Source organism: Rosa chinensis, chromosome 6 (assembly GCF_002994745.2).
Source record: "Rosa chinensis cultivar Old Blush chromosome 6, RchiOBHm-V2, whole genome shotgun sequence".
Lineage (NCBI taxonomy): Eukaryota > Viridiplantae > Streptophyta > Magnoliopsida > Rosales > Rosaceae > Rosa > Rosa chinensis.
The window spans coordinates 15,619,215-15,636,002 of record NC_037093.1 but is presented as its reverse complement, the minus strand read 5'-3'; the positions used below and the strand labels follow the sequence as shown (position 1 = coordinate 15,636,002).

The 16,788-nt window shown below is 38.1% G+C and overlaps 2 protein-coding genes and 1 pseudogene across 9 annotated transcripts; 2 read left to right on the top strand and 1 right to left on the bottom strand.

The window, feature by feature from the left end:
* Position 1: 1 nt before the first annotated feature.
* LOC112170904 overlaps positions 2-16,788 on the top strand; it is a 32,519-nt pseudogene continuing 15,732 nt past the window's right edge.
* On the top strand, positions 939-2,009 carry LOC121049742 (pentatricopeptide repeat-containing protein At2g15630, mitochondrial-like). 2 transcript variants are annotated; one of them, XM_040507802.1, is made up of 2 exons: positions 939-1,143; positions 1,860-2,009. In XM_040507802.1, exons 1-2 carry the CDS (start codon positions 973-975, stop codon positions 1,935-1,937), a joined length of 249 nt encoding a protein of 82 aa, XP_040363736.1. In that variant the 5' UTR covers positions 939-972; the 3' UTR covers positions 1,938-2,009. The 2 variants fall into 2 exon arrangements, 1 of the variants encoding a protein (XP_040363736.1); XR_005801201.1 differs by having other exon boundaries at positions 1,112-1,218.
* LOC112170265 (disease resistance protein RUN1) lies at positions 6,800-14,935 on the bottom strand. 7 transcript variants are annotated; one of them, XM_040507795.1, is made up of 11 exons: positions 14,271-14,935; positions 12,911-14,012; positions 11,237-11,584; positions 9,854-11,138; positions 9,622-9,762; positions 9,275-9,446; positions 9,006-9,083; positions 8,160-8,923; positions 8,022-8,073; positions 7,598-7,862; positions 6,800-7,473 (listed from the first exon to the last, which is right to left on the bottom strand). In XM_040507795.1, the coding sequence occupies exons 1-4, from the start codon at positions 14,777-14,779 to the stop codon at positions 9,864-9,866; spliced, it is 3,234 nt and encodes a 1,077-aa protein (XP_040363729.1). In that variant the 5' UTR covers positions 14,780-14,935; the 3' UTR covers positions 6,800-7,473; positions 7,598-7,862; positions 8,022-8,073; positions 8,160-8,923; positions 9,006-9,083; positions 9,275-9,446; positions 9,622-9,762; positions 9,854-9,863. The 7 variants fall into 7 exon arrangements, with proteins under 7 accessions (XP_040363729.1, XP_040363727.1, XP_040363731.1 ...); XM_040507793.1 differs by having other exon boundaries at positions 7,598-8,073; positions 8,160-8,238; positions 8,334-8,923; XM_040507797.1 differs by lacking the exon at positions 8,022-8,073 and having other exon boundaries at positions 8,160-8,238; positions 8,334-8,923.

The window sequence follows — 16,788 nt, the reverse complement described above, 5'->3', positions numbered from 1 at the left end:
AATGAAACCTTACAAACTCCTAAACCCTCAGACCCTTAAACCCCAAAATCGCAGACCCATTTTCCTCCCAACCCAATCTCTCTGTTCCCTCACCCAACCAGACCCTCCTCCACCCATCACCCACCACTCTCTCCTCAACTCCATCCAAACTTCTCACTGCCATTTCATTCAACACCTTCCGCCCAACCTCCCTTCCTCTCTAATCTCCCAAACCCTCTTCCATTTCCACCAAAGCCCTCATCGTATCCATTAATTCACATCCCACATCGACTTTGCCCGCCTCGAAATCCAAACCCAATGCCTCACCGTCGCCAATCCTCGGCAGCGGCATTACTTCGATCCGAGACGTTTTCGACTCGCTGGCTCGTGCCCGAGTGTGCTTGAGTGCGCAAAGCGGCGTCGTTTTGGACTTGCTGTGAATTGAAGAGTGCCGATGAGGCTTTTGAGTGCTTTAGCTTGATGACGAGTGGAAATGTTATGCCTAAGACTAAGACTTGTAATGAATTGTTGAGTTTGTTTTCGAAATTGAATCGAACCGAGAGGGCTTGGGTTTTGTATGCTGACATGTTTAGGTTAAAGATCAAGTCCAGTGTTTGTACTATTAACATAATGATTAATGTGTTGTGTAAAGAAGGCAAGTTGAACAAGGCAAAGGAGTTTCTTGGGTTTATGGAGATTTTGGGGATTAAGCCTACTGTTGTTACTTATAATACAATCATTCATGGGTTTTGTTTGAGAGGCAGAGTTGGAGGGGCTCAGATGATCTTTAGTGCTATGAAAGGGAGAGGAGTTCAGCCGGATTCTTACACGTATGGATTGCTTATTAGTGGGATGTGTAAGGAGAGAAGACTTGATGAAGCGTCTGGTCTTTTTGATAAAATGCTGGAAATTGGGCTGCTTCCGAGTGCTGTTACTTATAATACCCTGATTGATAAGGGTGATCTGGACAGGGCTTTTGGTTATAGAGATGAGATGGTGAAGAAGGGTATAATGCCGACGGTGTCAAATTACAATTTGTTGATTCATGAATTGTTTATGGAAGCTAGGGAGAGTGAGGCTGATTGTATGGTTAGAGAAATGGAAGAGAAGGGAATGGTTCCTGATGCCATTACGTATAATATCCTGATTAATGGCTCAGCTCAGGTACCGATCGCATTCAATAGTATTGTTGAACTTGATTCAGAATGAACTGGTCGGGTTTATGCAGAACGTCTTACTGTAAGATTATGTAACCTCTTCCGTGTAGTTCTTTATTTCTTTGTTGGCACTGAGCTACGCCATGCACACACATTATACTTGAGTTTTAATATGATTGGAATTGATGAAAATAAGGCAATCTCCATAAAGACAGTAATTTTACCAAGTTAATTACAACCGGAGAATCTGCGATTTTCTGCAGTAAATGTGTTTTTGCTATTTAATTGTAGTTCAATAGCTTTTATAGATCTTGATGCATGCTTTAGAGCAGGCATATCCAGTCACTTGTTTCCTTTCAGTTGTAACTCTAATAACACATAGCTGCTTCAAAAAGAATATAATCTGGATTAATTGCGATGAGTATATGACTCTTGTCAGACTACTTTAAATTGACTGAATCAAGTTATAACTTGAAACAAGTTAAACTATTTCAATGACAATCATGATTTCTAATTGCCTCCAGATGGTTACCTGGTAAAAACAGGGGAATCCTAACATTTCTAACAATAAAAAGAACTAGGATAAAGGATGTATGCAAGCATTAACAATTTAACATTATTAAAAATGAACTCAATAACGTGATTTTAGTTCAGCTTTCTTAATTGTCCCGATTTTTTCAACGATAATGCTCTCAATATTTAAATTTTTTTTTGTTTTTTCAGGTGTTAAGTAGTTTAGCTTATTGTGATTTGGACTCGGAAATCAATCATCTATGGTACACTCATTTCGTGGCAAGGTAATATGCCGGGAATCTTACGACTTTTACCATCACTATACTATTGTTTTGTTGAATAAGTCCACGAGATAATGAAATATCGTGAACAAGTGGGAACATCTTATTTGCCACACTCATATATTGAAACAGCTTCACTCTCCACTCTTGCACTCCTATAGTCCTTACACCGTTGAAGAGTCAGGAACTCTAATTCCTAAATATCGAGGATAGTCTACATGCTTGAAAAGAAAACCAAGTTATAATACAAAACAAATTAAATTAATCAGCCTGGAATCCAAACAACTCCATTTAATGGCCTTGACAGTTGAAATTAACAGTAACACCATTAATCTTCTTCATCAGGGGACACTTCCATTTAGGATATCCATTGTTTGGAGTGTCACTTATAGCTGAGTGTCGTCTTGTGCAATTATGTGTGTGAAAATACATGCATCAGGCACCAAATGCTTTGAAAAATTACCAGAATGTACGTTTTCTGCTTTTAGTATTCAGTGCCACTGCAATGGCTTCTTGTATTTAAGCTTTATTCGGGGATTGTGAATTCAGCATCTCCAGATCATGTACCAGTAACCCTGATCTGTGGAGAAAAGCTTGCGATGGGCACGTTCATTAGGCACGTAGTACCTGGCTTTGCCCTCACCCTTCTTGGTTTATGGCACACCGTCAACACTATCAGATCTTATTTTCTCAAAGGCCCTAGTAACTTTAGAGTAAGGTTTTGGTACCCATTGAACTGCCCTTTTCCCAAAATTAAACACCTGGAACTCATTTTCATCTTATCTTTCTCTGTATTTGCAATTATTATGCAAGTTCTAGACTTCCCGTTTCTTAACTTCTCCTTCAAGCTCCATAATTTGGAGCATGCAACCATGTTCCTTCACCTTGCCATATTTGCAGGGTTTACATTTTCAGCTCAGTTTATTTATTTGTTTCAAATCATATCTGGGGTTGTTGGATTGCTTATGGCCTCTGTTTTCTGCCTAGAGCTTTTCCTTCTCCATTTCCACTCCACTGACCATGTTGGTCTTGAAGAGCATTACCATTGGTTATTGCAGCTCATAGTGTTTGCTTTGCGGCAAGGTTGGTGCTTTACCATTTGCTTTGCGAATGATCCAATTTGCTCCATCATTCTTTTTGTACAGAAAGATATTCATTGGAGGCTTGACAAAGAACTCCACCTTGGGTAAGAAATTTTGATTTTTTCTATGGTATCAATTAACTTCCGATTTTTAATTTAGTATGAAAATTGATATGGGTCTATGATTGAAAACAATTATATAGATGTTAACAACTTTGAAGCTTGATTAGGGTTGATAGTTTTGATGTGTTTTGTTCAATTTGCTCATAATTTACTGTGTTTGTTGTATAATCTGGTTGCAGAGAAGCTCAGAAAGCCTTTGGTTTTTTCTTTATCAATAAGATTGTGATTGTGTTTACATGTATGGAGGAGTTTTTGGATTGAATATTTGAATTGTGCGTCTGGTTGCTTTAGGTTCGTGGAGAATTGCCGCTTCCGAAGTGTAGAGCCTCTTTGGATTAAGTGGAGTTCTCCAACATGAGCTGGCTTCAAGCTTGGCGGATAGTGTTACTCAAATGTCTCAAGATGTGAGTTCTGTAAATGGCTGTTTATGCTTAGAATTTGTTATATGCATTTGTTTCGGTGAACTCTGATATTGCTGTCTCTAGATAGATTGGGAAATAAAGGTTTTTTATTTATTTATTTATTTTTTATACGAAGGGATATAAAGGGTTTTGATGTTACTGTTAGTTGTGGGGATCATAATGCACAACATTCAGTTGCTTTAGTCCTCGTTGTTACTGCTAGTGGTGGGGTTCATAATGCACAACATTCAGTTGCTTCAGTTACTGTTATGGTTTTGTTATGTTCATACTTGCTTATGGTCTCATAAGAAAAAGCCCTCAATGCCTTTTTCTTTTGGTCTCTTTTGAGCCATTTTTGGTTAAAATGGCATTTTTTCTCCCCCAAGTTCTTAGCAACTTGATTTGTTATGAGTAGACGAGCTTTCATTTCAACAATGTAAAATTTAGTGTTTTCCATTTACAGATCATTTTATGATACTCATGCTTTTGCAGTGGCTAATTCTATGATGAGTAGAGAAACTCATACTAGAGACTATGTGGTGCCTGATGCTAATGGAAATGGTCCAGTTGACAACTATAGCTATGCAGAGCAAAGATTGCCGTAGGTTGTCAAATCTAAGTATATCATGGAGGATCCTTCTGCAGAACCGGTTCATTTGAAAGTGCAATGAATGTTGTACAAGATCACCTGCCTTCATCTGTTGAGGAGCATATTTAAGAGCCCCAGAAGCAAACCTATGCTTCTATAGTATGTACTGAACCTGTTCCCCAACATTATGTCTTTCAATTTGACCCAATTTTCCTGCTTGATTCTTTTTCAAAGTTATGCGTTGCTCAAGGACAACCTGCATTATCTGCAGCTCCTCAGCATTCAGTTGACAAGAGTGCACCACTGGCTTCAGATTGGAATGATCGTCCGATGCAGTTGAAAGGCCTGTAGCAGAGTCCCCATGCCATTCCCCTGGGTATAAGAGGCGATCCTCAGTCTGCGCCCCCATTTTTTCTTCCATTTCGTTCTCCTGCCCTCAGCTCTACCAGAGTTTCATAATTCTCTCTTGCTCTGAAAACCGGAGCTAAGATGCCTTCTTTGGGCTTAGGAACCTCGCAGTCCAGCCCCGGCTTGGTCAGTGACGCTGCCGCCATCAATGTTTTCCTTTCCCCTTTTACTCAATCTTCTCAAAGATTGAAGAAAATAACCTTAGGATTGTTGAATTTTGTACCCAATTGAGATCAAATTTCAGTCTTTTTGTGATTCTTCTAATTGCAGGCAGGATATGGGCATATTGATTGGGCTCCACTCTATGCAATGAAGAGGAGGTATTTTTAGTTGCTTTTAGTTGCAAAACCTGGTCATGCCTGATTTCAAGGGCCAAAACGGTTCAAAGAGAACGAATATACATTGCATGCTGATAGGATTTGGTATCATTTGGAACTTTATATTCACACACTGGACAGCTGGTACTAGATATTGACAAAAAGTGTGGCTCAATTAATTGGATATTGGGTTGGGTTCATTTGGATCAATTAATTGGATATTGGGTTGGGTTCATTTGGAATTTGATTACTGAAAATGGAAGTAAAGGTGGAGTCTTTTTGTTTTGTTTATTGATTTTTATGTGTTGGTTTTGAAGGTATCAATTGGAACTGTGTAAGAAAGCTTTGGAGGAGAACATAATTGTGTATCTGGAAACTGGTTGTGGAAAGACCCACATAGTCGTGTTGCCCATGTATGAACCAGTTGATACTCAAACCTCAGAAGAACATATGTGTGTTCTGTGTCCTGTAAGTCAAGTCCCCACTTACTCACATTTGTAAACAAAGGGAAAAATATTGGATTTTCATATGTTTCAATGCTTGCAGGGAGATCGTTGTGGTATATATGGATCAAATTGCTCCCAATGGATTATTGCAATGGAGGTAATAATAATACTGTATTTCTTTCTTTCATATTTTACTGAATAACTGAAACTGAATAATTGATCTTACCAGAAAAAATGTGGCTTTTATGCTTATGTTTTGATGTTTGCAGTACTAGAAAGAATGTGGCTATCAAACTGAATAATTAATCTTATGATTTCTGAACTATCTTAAAAGGGACATCTAATAAACTTCATGAACGTATGATAATTGCCCCAGTACATCAAATAATTACTACTAGCTGCGTGATTGGCTGAGACCTTTTAAAGCTGTGTTCTTTCAGATTTTGGAGCCTGACATGTTTCTAAAGAAGATGGAGAGAGAGGTTAGAAGAAGAGGAAGAGGAAGAGGTTTGTTTTCCATCATCCGTTGTAGCTTCAATTTGGTTGAATCAATTATAAAATGCATGATTTCCTCAGTCCTTGATGCTTTGCTTTTGTTGAAACCAGGAGATTGAGTATCATATTATGAGAGTTGCTAGGACTGAAGACCACTAAATGCTGAAGAATGGAGTGGATTTATGTTATTATGCATATATATGGTCAGGTATTGTTTAAATGTAGTGTTATGAAGGTCGTCAAATAGCATTGGTAGTAGTATATATGTCAAGTTCGCTGATTTTGGTTTCCTTTTGAGACATTGGACTGTAATAGTTTGTGTGACATATTAGAATCTGCTTCTTGTTGGCCTCTTGGCTGGCAATCCTAAATAGGTTCAGCCGTGTATGCTTGAGCTATTAGTTGATTTTCTGCTCCAGAGGATGTTTTAAACCCTTCAGTTAACGCTTCTTGGATTATGATTGTTACTCTATTATGTATAAATTTGAGGAAAATAACAAACCCGCAGCATCGGGCTTACTTGCTAGTGCTTCTGAAATTAGACGGGGATATTTGAAGGGATTATTTTGTCTTTCGATGAAGGATATTTAGAAGTCCTGGAGGTGGGATATTTTGAAAACTTCGGTAGGGTGTGACTATAATAATACTTGATATGTATATCTTTGTGAGCTTTTGTTACAAAAAAGCAGAGCCACAATGGTCAGTTTTTAAGAGTGAACATTCTTTTTTGTCTCGCCGTAACCACAAGAAACTTCTAAAACCGCAGGAAGCAAATGGTATTACATATATATGCATCTGATACGATTTGGGTTAATTCTTTCAGCCGACTGTTTTAGTTCCAACTTCGGAGGTTCAGTGAGGTGGTGACAAAGAGCAAGCCCAAGAAGATGGAATAACTGAGCGCAAACTTACAATAAAGGAAAGATAGCTCCCAACCTTGATCAACAAGAAAAATGAGACTACTCTCAAAACCGGGGGGGGGGGGGGGGGAATAAAAAAAAAAACTAAATGTACAACTAAAAATTTTGAAGGAAGAGAAAGAAATCAGTTTCCCATATCAAAAAAGGTTCATGGGGCACACAAAGCGTAAGCATCTGAAATTCAACTACATAGGGTGCAATTCCCTCTTTTTTCTTTCTTTTTGAAGTCTAGCACCTAAGCGCGAAAGAAACTAGCACTGCATTTGCAATATTGCACAACCCCAGTCTTCACAAATCCATAAAGACTTCTTTAGCCAAAACTTCCAAATCAATGGCTAAGGATGATCGAGCTTGGCAAGTTATCTGCTGTTTCATTAACTTCCTTGTAGCTAGACATGAGTCACTGAGATGTCCCAGCTAGTGTCAGAGAATAGGCTCTTTGCAGATTAACTAAGCTGGAATAAGAAGACCCTTGAATAAACCCCAGACTTCAGCATTCATGATTGTACCAAAAGCAAGGCTTATAGAAAAACCTTTGATCCAGTTGCTAAACTCCATCATAATATTCTCCTGCACCAATTCTTCCAGAGATAGAGCTGCAACACTCGTCAATTGTTAACCTTGCACCAGTTGGGACAATTTGTGTTGGAGGTTTTGGCTGTATTGAGTACTTAAAGTAGTCGTGTAGATTTCGTAATCCCTACTGCAGAGGTAGGATCATGGTCTCTCTAAGACACGAGCTGTGCAAAATCAAACTGATTGCCTACACAATGAGGTAGACAGCTAAAATCAACGATTATATATTACTATCAAAGACCTACAGTAATTGTGGAAGAAAGAATTGCAATGACAAACTGCAACAGAACAAAGAAAAACAGTGTACTCACATTGGTATGCAGATGTACGATGCAGAATCCATGTTGGCATTTCCAGACTGCTTCTGGTAATGCTGAGAATTGACTGGAAAAGTAGGGATGTAATACACCATGCAAGGCTGCTACCAAGAATCCAAAATCTTCTTGAAGGCACTTTACAGTGCATTCTACATAGATCATTGTGCGCATGTAATTAGGAGACATCACCTTTAAAGATTCAAATTCCATAAGACCAACCTTTAATACATATTGCAAAGATTGTCTGCACTGGTAGCTCCTAGAAAAAGAAGTAAACTAAACTCAGTGACCCATTATTGTCTCGACCAGATCTCTAGATTCATCTTAGTTTGCCTTAAGACGACAACATTGCAGATTTTCAACTAGTCAAATATCAAGAGTTCTAAGGATGAGTGTAGAGTAGAACCCAGTACTAAACTAATTAAATCTCAATCGATCAGTTTGGCATCCCACTGATTAGATCAGTCTGTCTACAAAATAAACAAAGAAAGAAGTTTAAAAGTAGTCAAACGAGACAGTCTCCACTAAAAGCTCCAATGGAAGCAGAAATCTGTACCACAGTTGAACAGAAAAATTCCTTCCTCAAGTTGAGCATATCATCCCACACTTGTTGGGCCCTTAAAAATCTGTACCAGCTTAGATAAAGATAAGAATTTAGTCATAATTAATCAGATGATAGCAACTCATAAACCATCTCTAATTGTTAATTCAAAGGGAATATATAGTTCACCTCAGCATCTTATATATGTTGATCGATCACCATGCTGTTCCAATATAAGCTCTTGGTGAAATGCTTCCACCCGCCTGCAACTCTTCTTTATCAGTGTCCTCCTCAACAAGCATGTATTGTCTTATTCTTAAGAGGCCCAAATTGCTGTTTTCCTCACATCTTAATCAGATTATTCATCAAGAACTTCACAGTAACAAAGGTAAATTAACTCACAAACATTACTTCCTGTACTGAAAGAAAATGAAAACAGGCGAAAAGCGTGCTGAACTAATTTCTGGAAAACCTGGTTGAACAAAGGCTGCCCTTAGTTGGAAAACTTTTCTTTCCGAGTATTACTTTTAAAGATAAACAGAACAAAGACCAACTGTGCACTCACATTGGAAGTACACTTGTGAAACAGAATCCATTACACTCGCGAATGGGATAGTGACAATTGACTAGAAAAGAGGACCGGAATTCACTATGCTACCAAAGCTGCAAAGAGACCAAACCCTCTTGAGGTGTGTCTGACTATGCATGGAAAAACTGAATGAAATCCATGGTATATATGTCCAACCTTGCTTGCTAATGAAGTACATAATCCACTTGCTCTGAATACACACAAAAGTTCCATTGTTAATAAAATCCATTATTAGCAACTAGCTAACTAATTCACCCAAAAAAAGCAATTACCTATTGTATCAGCCATATCTGGAGCATCGAGTTCCTTCGCAACTCAACTTAATACAGACATTGCATAAGGATTTTTACCTACAAAAAAAGAAACAATCAAAAATCAAAGGCTACAAACATGAGTGCAGACTAGGTCCAATTACCAAATACAATCTCGAGCAATTTATAAGCAGCCCACTTATTGGATGTTACTAGCAGATCTAAATTAAGCCAAGCTAAAAGGTGATTTCAACCAAAAGATCAGTTCAAGTGTAAGGCTTTTTGCGTACCTCTCCATTTATTTCTGAAATATCGATCAATGTGTGCGTGTTTACTGCTCTGGAACAGACAAGGAATTCAGACATAGATACCCTCGAAGTAGGTCTTATCAACTCCATTGATCATGCTCTAGAGGTTTGATTCCAAAGACTCACTCGTTCATTTCCTCTAAATTGATCACTCCTGAACGAAGTAAGTCGAGGAAATTCATAAAAGTTATAGTGTTTAACCTAGACTAGTTCTACTACACATGGCAAGTTCAGAACTAGAAACAATATATGATATATATATATATATACACACACACACACACACACTATATGTATGTGCCATTATCTCAGAGACAGGGAATAAGTACCTTAACATTGTATGATGATGATCGAGCATCATGTTTTCAAAGGAGTAGTTCTTCCGAGGTAAGTGTATTGTAACTTGGGTATGTGAATGTCATCCTCAGTGGCAGCAGAATCAGCATATACTTGGACAACAGAATGCATTTCTGATTCAAATATGATTTTGATTTTGAGAATGATAGTAGGCAATAAAAGAAGCCTCAAAACACACAAAAAGAGAAATGATAATGAACCTACTGAAAGACTATCATCGGCCTTTGATCAGGTGGACTCCCCAGCTTCCCGCCAAAGGCATTCTGCCGAAAATAAAATTAGTTTCAAAACGAAACATAACTCGAAACATATCAGGTGGCGGCATCCCACACTCACTGATGAACCTCCTTAGTACTGTAACGAATGGAATATAATGCACCCACACTTTAGCCCCAGACATTTGTTTCTCATCAAACTTTATTCCATTGATGTAAACAAAATGAGTGCCCTCAATAAAGCACGATTGAATACAGAGAGCCAACCCTTTGTTGTCCCAATTGGAGTTTTGAGGAATTTCAATGCAAAACTCATGCTCTTTATTTATCACTTCCTGACGGTAGGTGAACCAGTTTGGAAGCGGAGCACGTGCTGGAAATGTTACTTGAAATTCTTCAGATTTCGGACAAGAGAAAAAAAGAGTCAACAGAGCCGTCAAGTTCTCTGCCTCTCCCATCAATTCTTTGGTTCCCGCAAACGGTGATGATGTCATTTTCTTTCTCTTCTTGGCCACATGAACCTCTGATACTACTCCACGAGCCAGATTGTCGCAGAGTGTGTCGGAGTTAGTCATGTCCAACTCACCGAACATTTTTGAATCTTTACCCTCCAAAATTTTTGACAACTTTGAAATTCTTTCCAACGACTCACAACCCCACACAGATAAGAAATCTATTTCTCGTGGAAATTCTGAAATTTCTACAAGCCGCTTGCAATTGTCCAGATAAACTTGTAATCTCGTGAGATTATTTGAAAAGACCGGTGGAGGAAGTGATTTTGACTTTGTTGGAAATGTAACAAGGTAAGAGCAGCGCTGTAGATGAAGCTCCTCCAGACGTTGCAATCCATAGAAAATGCTCGATGGTACATTTTTAAGATTTCTACAGCACTGTAGAGACAAGAATTTAAGGCCAGTGAGATTTCCAACTGAGCAAGGTAACTCTCTAATGGCACGATTCCAACTTAGATCCAGGCGATTCAAAGACTTCATGTCTCCCTCGATTTCAGGGAAGAACTTAAGCTGGCAACAAGAGAGATTCAGAGTTTCCAAAGATTTCAAGTTGATCCTCTCTTGAAACACCTGAAGCTTTTCACAATAGGTGAGTTCCAAACTGACGAGCTTATCGAGACGACCAACCGAAGGATGAACTTCAACTAAATCCTTACAATCAGACAGCTCCAAATACTCCAAGCTTGTTAATCCAGACAAGTCAGGAATTCTTGTTAGACCACAACAGAATGACAAATTGATAGATTTCAAATATCGCAGATTCTGTTTGGCAGAAAGAGAACCGAAAAAACAAATTAAAAAGGTTGAGTTGATCGATAAGTTAAAATATGTGTAAAAAGTGATCGAATTCTTTCAAATACCTTCAATCCCTTGTTCACTAGTAGGGTCGTGCAAGGCCCACCCATGTGCAACATGCCGAGTTTTCTAGGATTAAAATTTGTTGGCAACGATCGTAATAAACAATCCTTCCAGTCAAGGACCCTCAACTGGTTGGGGAGATAATCCACGCTTTCTCCATGAAGTATTTTCAGCTGGTCGGGGATATAATAGGAGCTCTGTCTACGAAGTATCCAATAATCGACTATAAAAATTTGAAGATTTTTCAAGTTTGTGAAGCTTCCGCCGTTCAACCATATCTCTTGTGAATAGTGGTTGTCGTAGTAATCTCTTCTCAATCTCAACACAATGCCTTTAATTTTATCCGTTCCCTAATATGAAATAGCAATTAGGTCAAATTAAGCAAATTCTTCTCATAATAAATCCTAGAAGGAAAACACACACTATGTGTGTGCATTTAATTTTGAAAAAAAAAAAAAGCATTTTAAAATAATGAAATCAATTTTTAGCAATTGAATATGGGGAACAATTGAAGTTGATGTTTTGTTGCATCTAGTATTTCTCTTGTTATTTTATATTTTGATGTAGTTCCTACATCTATAAGTTGTAATTTTTCTTATGTTTATTATTAATAAAATGGTTGACTTTTATTCTAAAAAAAAAAAAAAAAGTTGGTGGGTGACAGTTCGGGAGAGCAGATGGATAATGCTTATTTTTGTAATTTTCTTTATCTTTTTTCGTTTTGTAATATTTGAACTTTGTCCTTGCACATTTAAACTTTCTTGAACTTTTTTAATATTTGAGGGCTATTTCAGTAAACAAATTTCTGTTTTGACTAACAAACTCTTTTCTCTTAATAATAGTATAGATTCACATAATTCTTCAAGATTTTATAAGCAAAGATGTCTGAGGTCTGCTGCCAGACGGGTGTTCGATCTAATCTAGTCGAGGATGCTTCTTGGGTGGGTGTTGTGTGCTCGGGGATTCCAGACGGTGTGGGTTTGTTTCTCTGGCAACATCTCCGATCAAAACTGGCGGTGGGGTTGTGAGCTGATCAAGACCGGCAACGTTTGATTTTTGAATTGACGGTGGTGCAGATGTTTGTGTGCTGAACTGATGTGCTTCTAGATCGGGTCTTCACAGTCTGAGCTGTGGCGGCGGGGGCGCGGCGGGCGGTGGGGTCGAAACGGCGTGAGGTCGTGGCGGCGTGGGGCGCGGTGGCACGCGTCTGGGCAGAATGGATCGTGCGGAGGCGCTGTGGTTTTTTGCTGCGTACGCCAGGTCGTCAAGGAGATGTTGGGCCTGGATCAAGCCAGCTTGATGGGCTCTGAGTTGGAACCCTTCCTTTTGAGGCTCTTGGGCTTAATATTTTGGGCTGGGGTTGTTGCCATAGGTCCTTACTATTGGGTCTGTTTGGGCTCCAAATTAGATAGATTTTTCTTTCTAAGTTAGGGACCTATGCACTTTTGTTTTGTTTTTATGTGCCTATTTACTATGTTCATTCATAGTTCATAGGCTCGTTGAATAAGTGAGCACATGTTGTCTAATGGGTGGTGCTAGCATATCACGTCCTAAACTTGCCCTAGAGTTGGCAAGGGAAGGTATGTATCCGTGCCATTCTGGCTTGAGTACGTTGAATGAATGATTATTGGTTCAAAAAAAAAAATATATCATAAAGCTAAATAAATATCACTTACTTTGTTTTCCTCAAAGACTTCGCGAATATCCTCATATAGCCACAGTCTGCTGCGTTGTCCTTTCTCATCAGGAGACTCTTGTCGAACAATTTCTTTTCCCATGTCTTCTAGAAGGTCATGCAACCAAATATTATTGCCTTTCTCAATTTTTATTAAGGCCTTTTCTACGAGGACTTTGAGACTATACATAGGATTGAGGTCACAGCTTTGTAGGACATTTATCACATACCTTTGTTCATGACCTTTAAAGAAACATGCAATATGAAGAAAAACTTCCTTCATCCGATCCTCCAATGCATCATAACTTCTTTTGAGAGCTTGTTGAATCTCTTGGTTAGGATATTTGTTGTAATACTCTAATGCATCTTTCCACTCATCCTTATTTTTACTACATAGATCTGATCCCAAAACTTCCAAAGCTAACGGAATCCCTTTAGCATAACGTATTACACCATTTAAAAGGTTAAAGAAATCATCCATACGTATATTTCCTTTGAAGGCATGGAAATTGAAGAGCTCTAAAGCTTCTTGATCATTTAATTCCTTGGCCTCATATATTGGATTGATGTTATGAGCCCTTAGGCAATTCATTTCTCTTGTTGTTATAATAATTCTACTTCTTGGACCAAACCAATCACACCCTCCAGCAAGTTTTTTTAATTGATCCAAGCGGTCCACATCATCAAGAACTAAGAGAACCCTTTTCTGGCTTAGTTTTTGCTTCAGCAGAGTGATTCCTTCATCCACATTGGTCACATTAGGTGGATTTCTCTCTATAATCTTAGAAAGAAAATTGTTTTGTAGCTTCAGAAGACCTCCATGTGAAAATGATTCTTCTCTAACATTTGCCAGGAAGCAGCTATGTTCAAACTTATGCCTAATTGAATTATAAACAGCTTTTGCAAGTGTTGTCTTTCCTATTCCACCAATTCCCCATATCCCTATCATGTGAGGATCGTCTTCCGCAACATTTAAGAGTTTAAGTATGTCTTCTACACGAGATTCTATTCCAACAGGATATGTTGCCACATTTAAAGGGGTGTATTTCATTATTTTGGTTGATATCTCTTTAACAATTTCATCAATGACATTCGCTTCATGCCTGTAAATGTAAAAGCATATGCATATGAAATAATTAGTTTAAACTTTCCTACATGTCCAGTTTTTTAGGGACAGATCAATGACGGACTAAATCATACTCTAAGATTATACTCTAACTAGTCCATTAGTTAGTGAAACTATTGATGCATGGGTAAGATTAAATGTTATGTAATTTGTTAACTAAGTTAACTATCTGTTAAACGTGGAATGTGTTAAAATTTGCGTTATAAAGTTGAGATGCTTGAAATTGAACACGTACCCTTCATCCAAGATGTGCCACCCAGACAAAGTTGCTGCTTGTGTAAGAGCTGCCTTCCAACTCTCCACCTTCTCTGAGTTATCCTTGTATTTGCTAAGGTGTGCAATTGCCTCACCAACCTGGCCCTTCTGGTATCGTATCTTCGAAGGATCTACCTTGTAGAAAATTGGGTAAACAATTTGTTGCTTGGATTCTTTACATTGAAAGATCTTGACAAGTTCATCCAAGCACCACTTTGAAGATGCATAGTTTGCAGAAAATACAACAATGGAAATCCTTGATCCTTCAATTACATCGAGAAGCTCCTTTCTTATATCTTCTCCTCTTGTAAGGTCATTATCCATGAAGGTCTTAATTCCCTTGTTAACCAAATTGCTGTACAAATGGCCTGTGAAATTGTTGCGCGTATCCGCACCTCTGAAGCTCAGAAAGACTTCGTGTGTGAGCAAATGGGTGGAAGAAGATGATGAAGAGGAAGAGGCTCCGAATTGAGGTATGCTCAGATCCATGGTGTTTGATTGCAGGAGGATGAGTGAGGAGGCTGAATTGAAATAATTTGGGATGGTATTGTTACTGTCAAGGACTATATCTCTTGAAATAATTGAAGTAATCGAGTTGTAAGTGTCACGGAGTGGTCATTAGAAATAGCACTACAACAAAAGTGGGAGACACACCAATGTGATTGACGGCTGTAGGCCCCAAAAGACAATGATATCTTAGAAATTCTGGCTACACAGTAGTGTGAATACATATCTGATCCTTAGCACATTAGTTGGTCAAGAAAGGCTGCAAATTTTTTGCCCGTTCCCATGGATTATTAGGAAAAGGGTCTACTAGGGGCCGCCTCTGCCTAGTTGAAAATAAAAATTGGATGTGTTTGTTATACTTCAATAATAATTATTCATCTCCAAAAGAGGAGGTATATATGGAGGTACAAGTGTAATCCTAATAGGAACATATCTCCTATAATTATACAGGATACTTAATCTACACATACAAGGAAAGTAAATATTTACAGAATATTCTACATGCCTTACTGTTCTTATAATACTCCGATTGTTAATCTATCTCAACACTTTTGTTTTTTGTTTTCTGTGAAGTGAAGTAGTATAATACCAGTATTTAGCTAGCTTAATTGGTTTGTTAGATTCTGTGGTAGTGTTGGCTTAATTACATAGTTCAGATCGGTTTTCTCAAGTCAATAATTCCACAATATCACACTGAGACGTTCTATGGGGTCTTAAATTAGAGTGAGATATTGTTCTGAAATTTGGATTGTTTTGAAGATAGGAACTATGAAAATACAAGGACAGAATGTGTTTTCTGGAAAATGGGGATTGCAAGGCACATATCAATCCTTACTGGGCAGAAACCAAAAATAAAGAACAGAACACCAGATTTTTGGTTACGCAATGAAAACCTCAAACATGAGATTAAAAACACTGCGGGGCTCTTACTCTTGAGAACCCAAATTAAGAATTAACTTATGATGAAGGATATGTTCTTTACAAACTTGAATAACACTAGCTCGGCTACAATGATTAGACAAAAACTAATCCAAAGTTTGTCTTCCGTCTCGAACTCCTTCTTCACTTGAACGATCACCAAATATCGCTCTCCTTTCTTCACAGCTTCTCTACTGATCCCAAGATGCATATGAAAACATGATCAAGAACACTTATACATGGATCAAGTGTTTTGACTCTTGTGAAGACTTAATCTTTAAGCAACCAAGCAAGACTTTACCAACATTCTTGCGTTCCCCAAAAAACAAACCTATGGCTGTATGTTTTCTCAATATGTGAATGGATGCCGTGCAAAACCCAATCAAACAGATTTTTAACCTAATTCCACTTCTACAAGGAAACTTTCTTTTGTGTTAAAGATAATTAACAAATAAGGACACCAAAACGTAAAAAACTTAGGCAATCAATAATCCAACTTGACACACAGAAAAATATATTTAAATAAATAAATATTAAACCCAATAAACCCCAAAGATACTTTCCTAGACCAACACCTAATTTACGCATGTATGCATGGATGCATTTACCTGAGATTCTCTTGGATCAGCTTGTAAGATACTTCCCCGTTTTGTATGGGAATGCCAATACATCAAGTTGGTCAAAACTTGTACCTACAATCTCCCCCTTTGGCATTCCTATACAAAACACATCTAATCAACGCAAACTACCCCTCAACAAGTACAGGAGGAGAGAATCACAATCCATACTTTTCTTGAAACACTTATCACACATTGGTAAAATGCATAAGATAGAATAACGTTATCACAATCACACATCTAATTTCTCCCCCTTTTTGAATAGGAATGACAAAGGTAACTTACGTAGCGGAAGCGATGTAGAAGGAGGATCACAAATAGATGGTGCACAGTAGACACTAGCCCAAGTCGAATCAATCAGAGGAAGATAGTCCAAGTATTAATACTCCCCCTAAGTGTGATCATGTAATGAGAGATGCAAGAATGAAATGCAAACACACAATGAGTGGGTTGTAT

What these genes read in the sequence shown, in the direction of transcription:
- LOC121049742 (XM_040507802.1), top strand. Translation starts at nt 973, where the DNA reads ATGGTGAAGAAGGGTATAATGCCGACGGTGTCAAATTACAATTTGTTG. An exon ending in TGATTAATGGCTCAGCTCAG is followed by an intron (nt 1,144 to 1,859) that starts GTACCGATCGCA and finishes TTGTTTTTTCAG; the next exon opens with GTGTTAAGTAGTTTAGCTTA.
- LOC112170265 (XM_040507792.1), bottom strand. Translation starts at nt 14,779, where the DNA reads ATGGATCTGAGCATACCTCAATTCGGAGCCTCTTCCTCTTCATCATCT. An exon ending in AAGTCTTTGAGGAAAACAAA is followed by an intron (nt 11,585 to 12,910) that starts GTAAGTGATATT and finishes ATTTCATATTAG; the next exon opens with GGAACGGATAAAATTAAAGG. An exon ending in TAGTGAACAAGGGATTGAAG is followed by an intron (nt 11,139 to 11,236) that starts GTATTTGAAAGA and finishes TCTGCCAAACAG; the next exon opens with AATCTGCGATATTTGAAATC.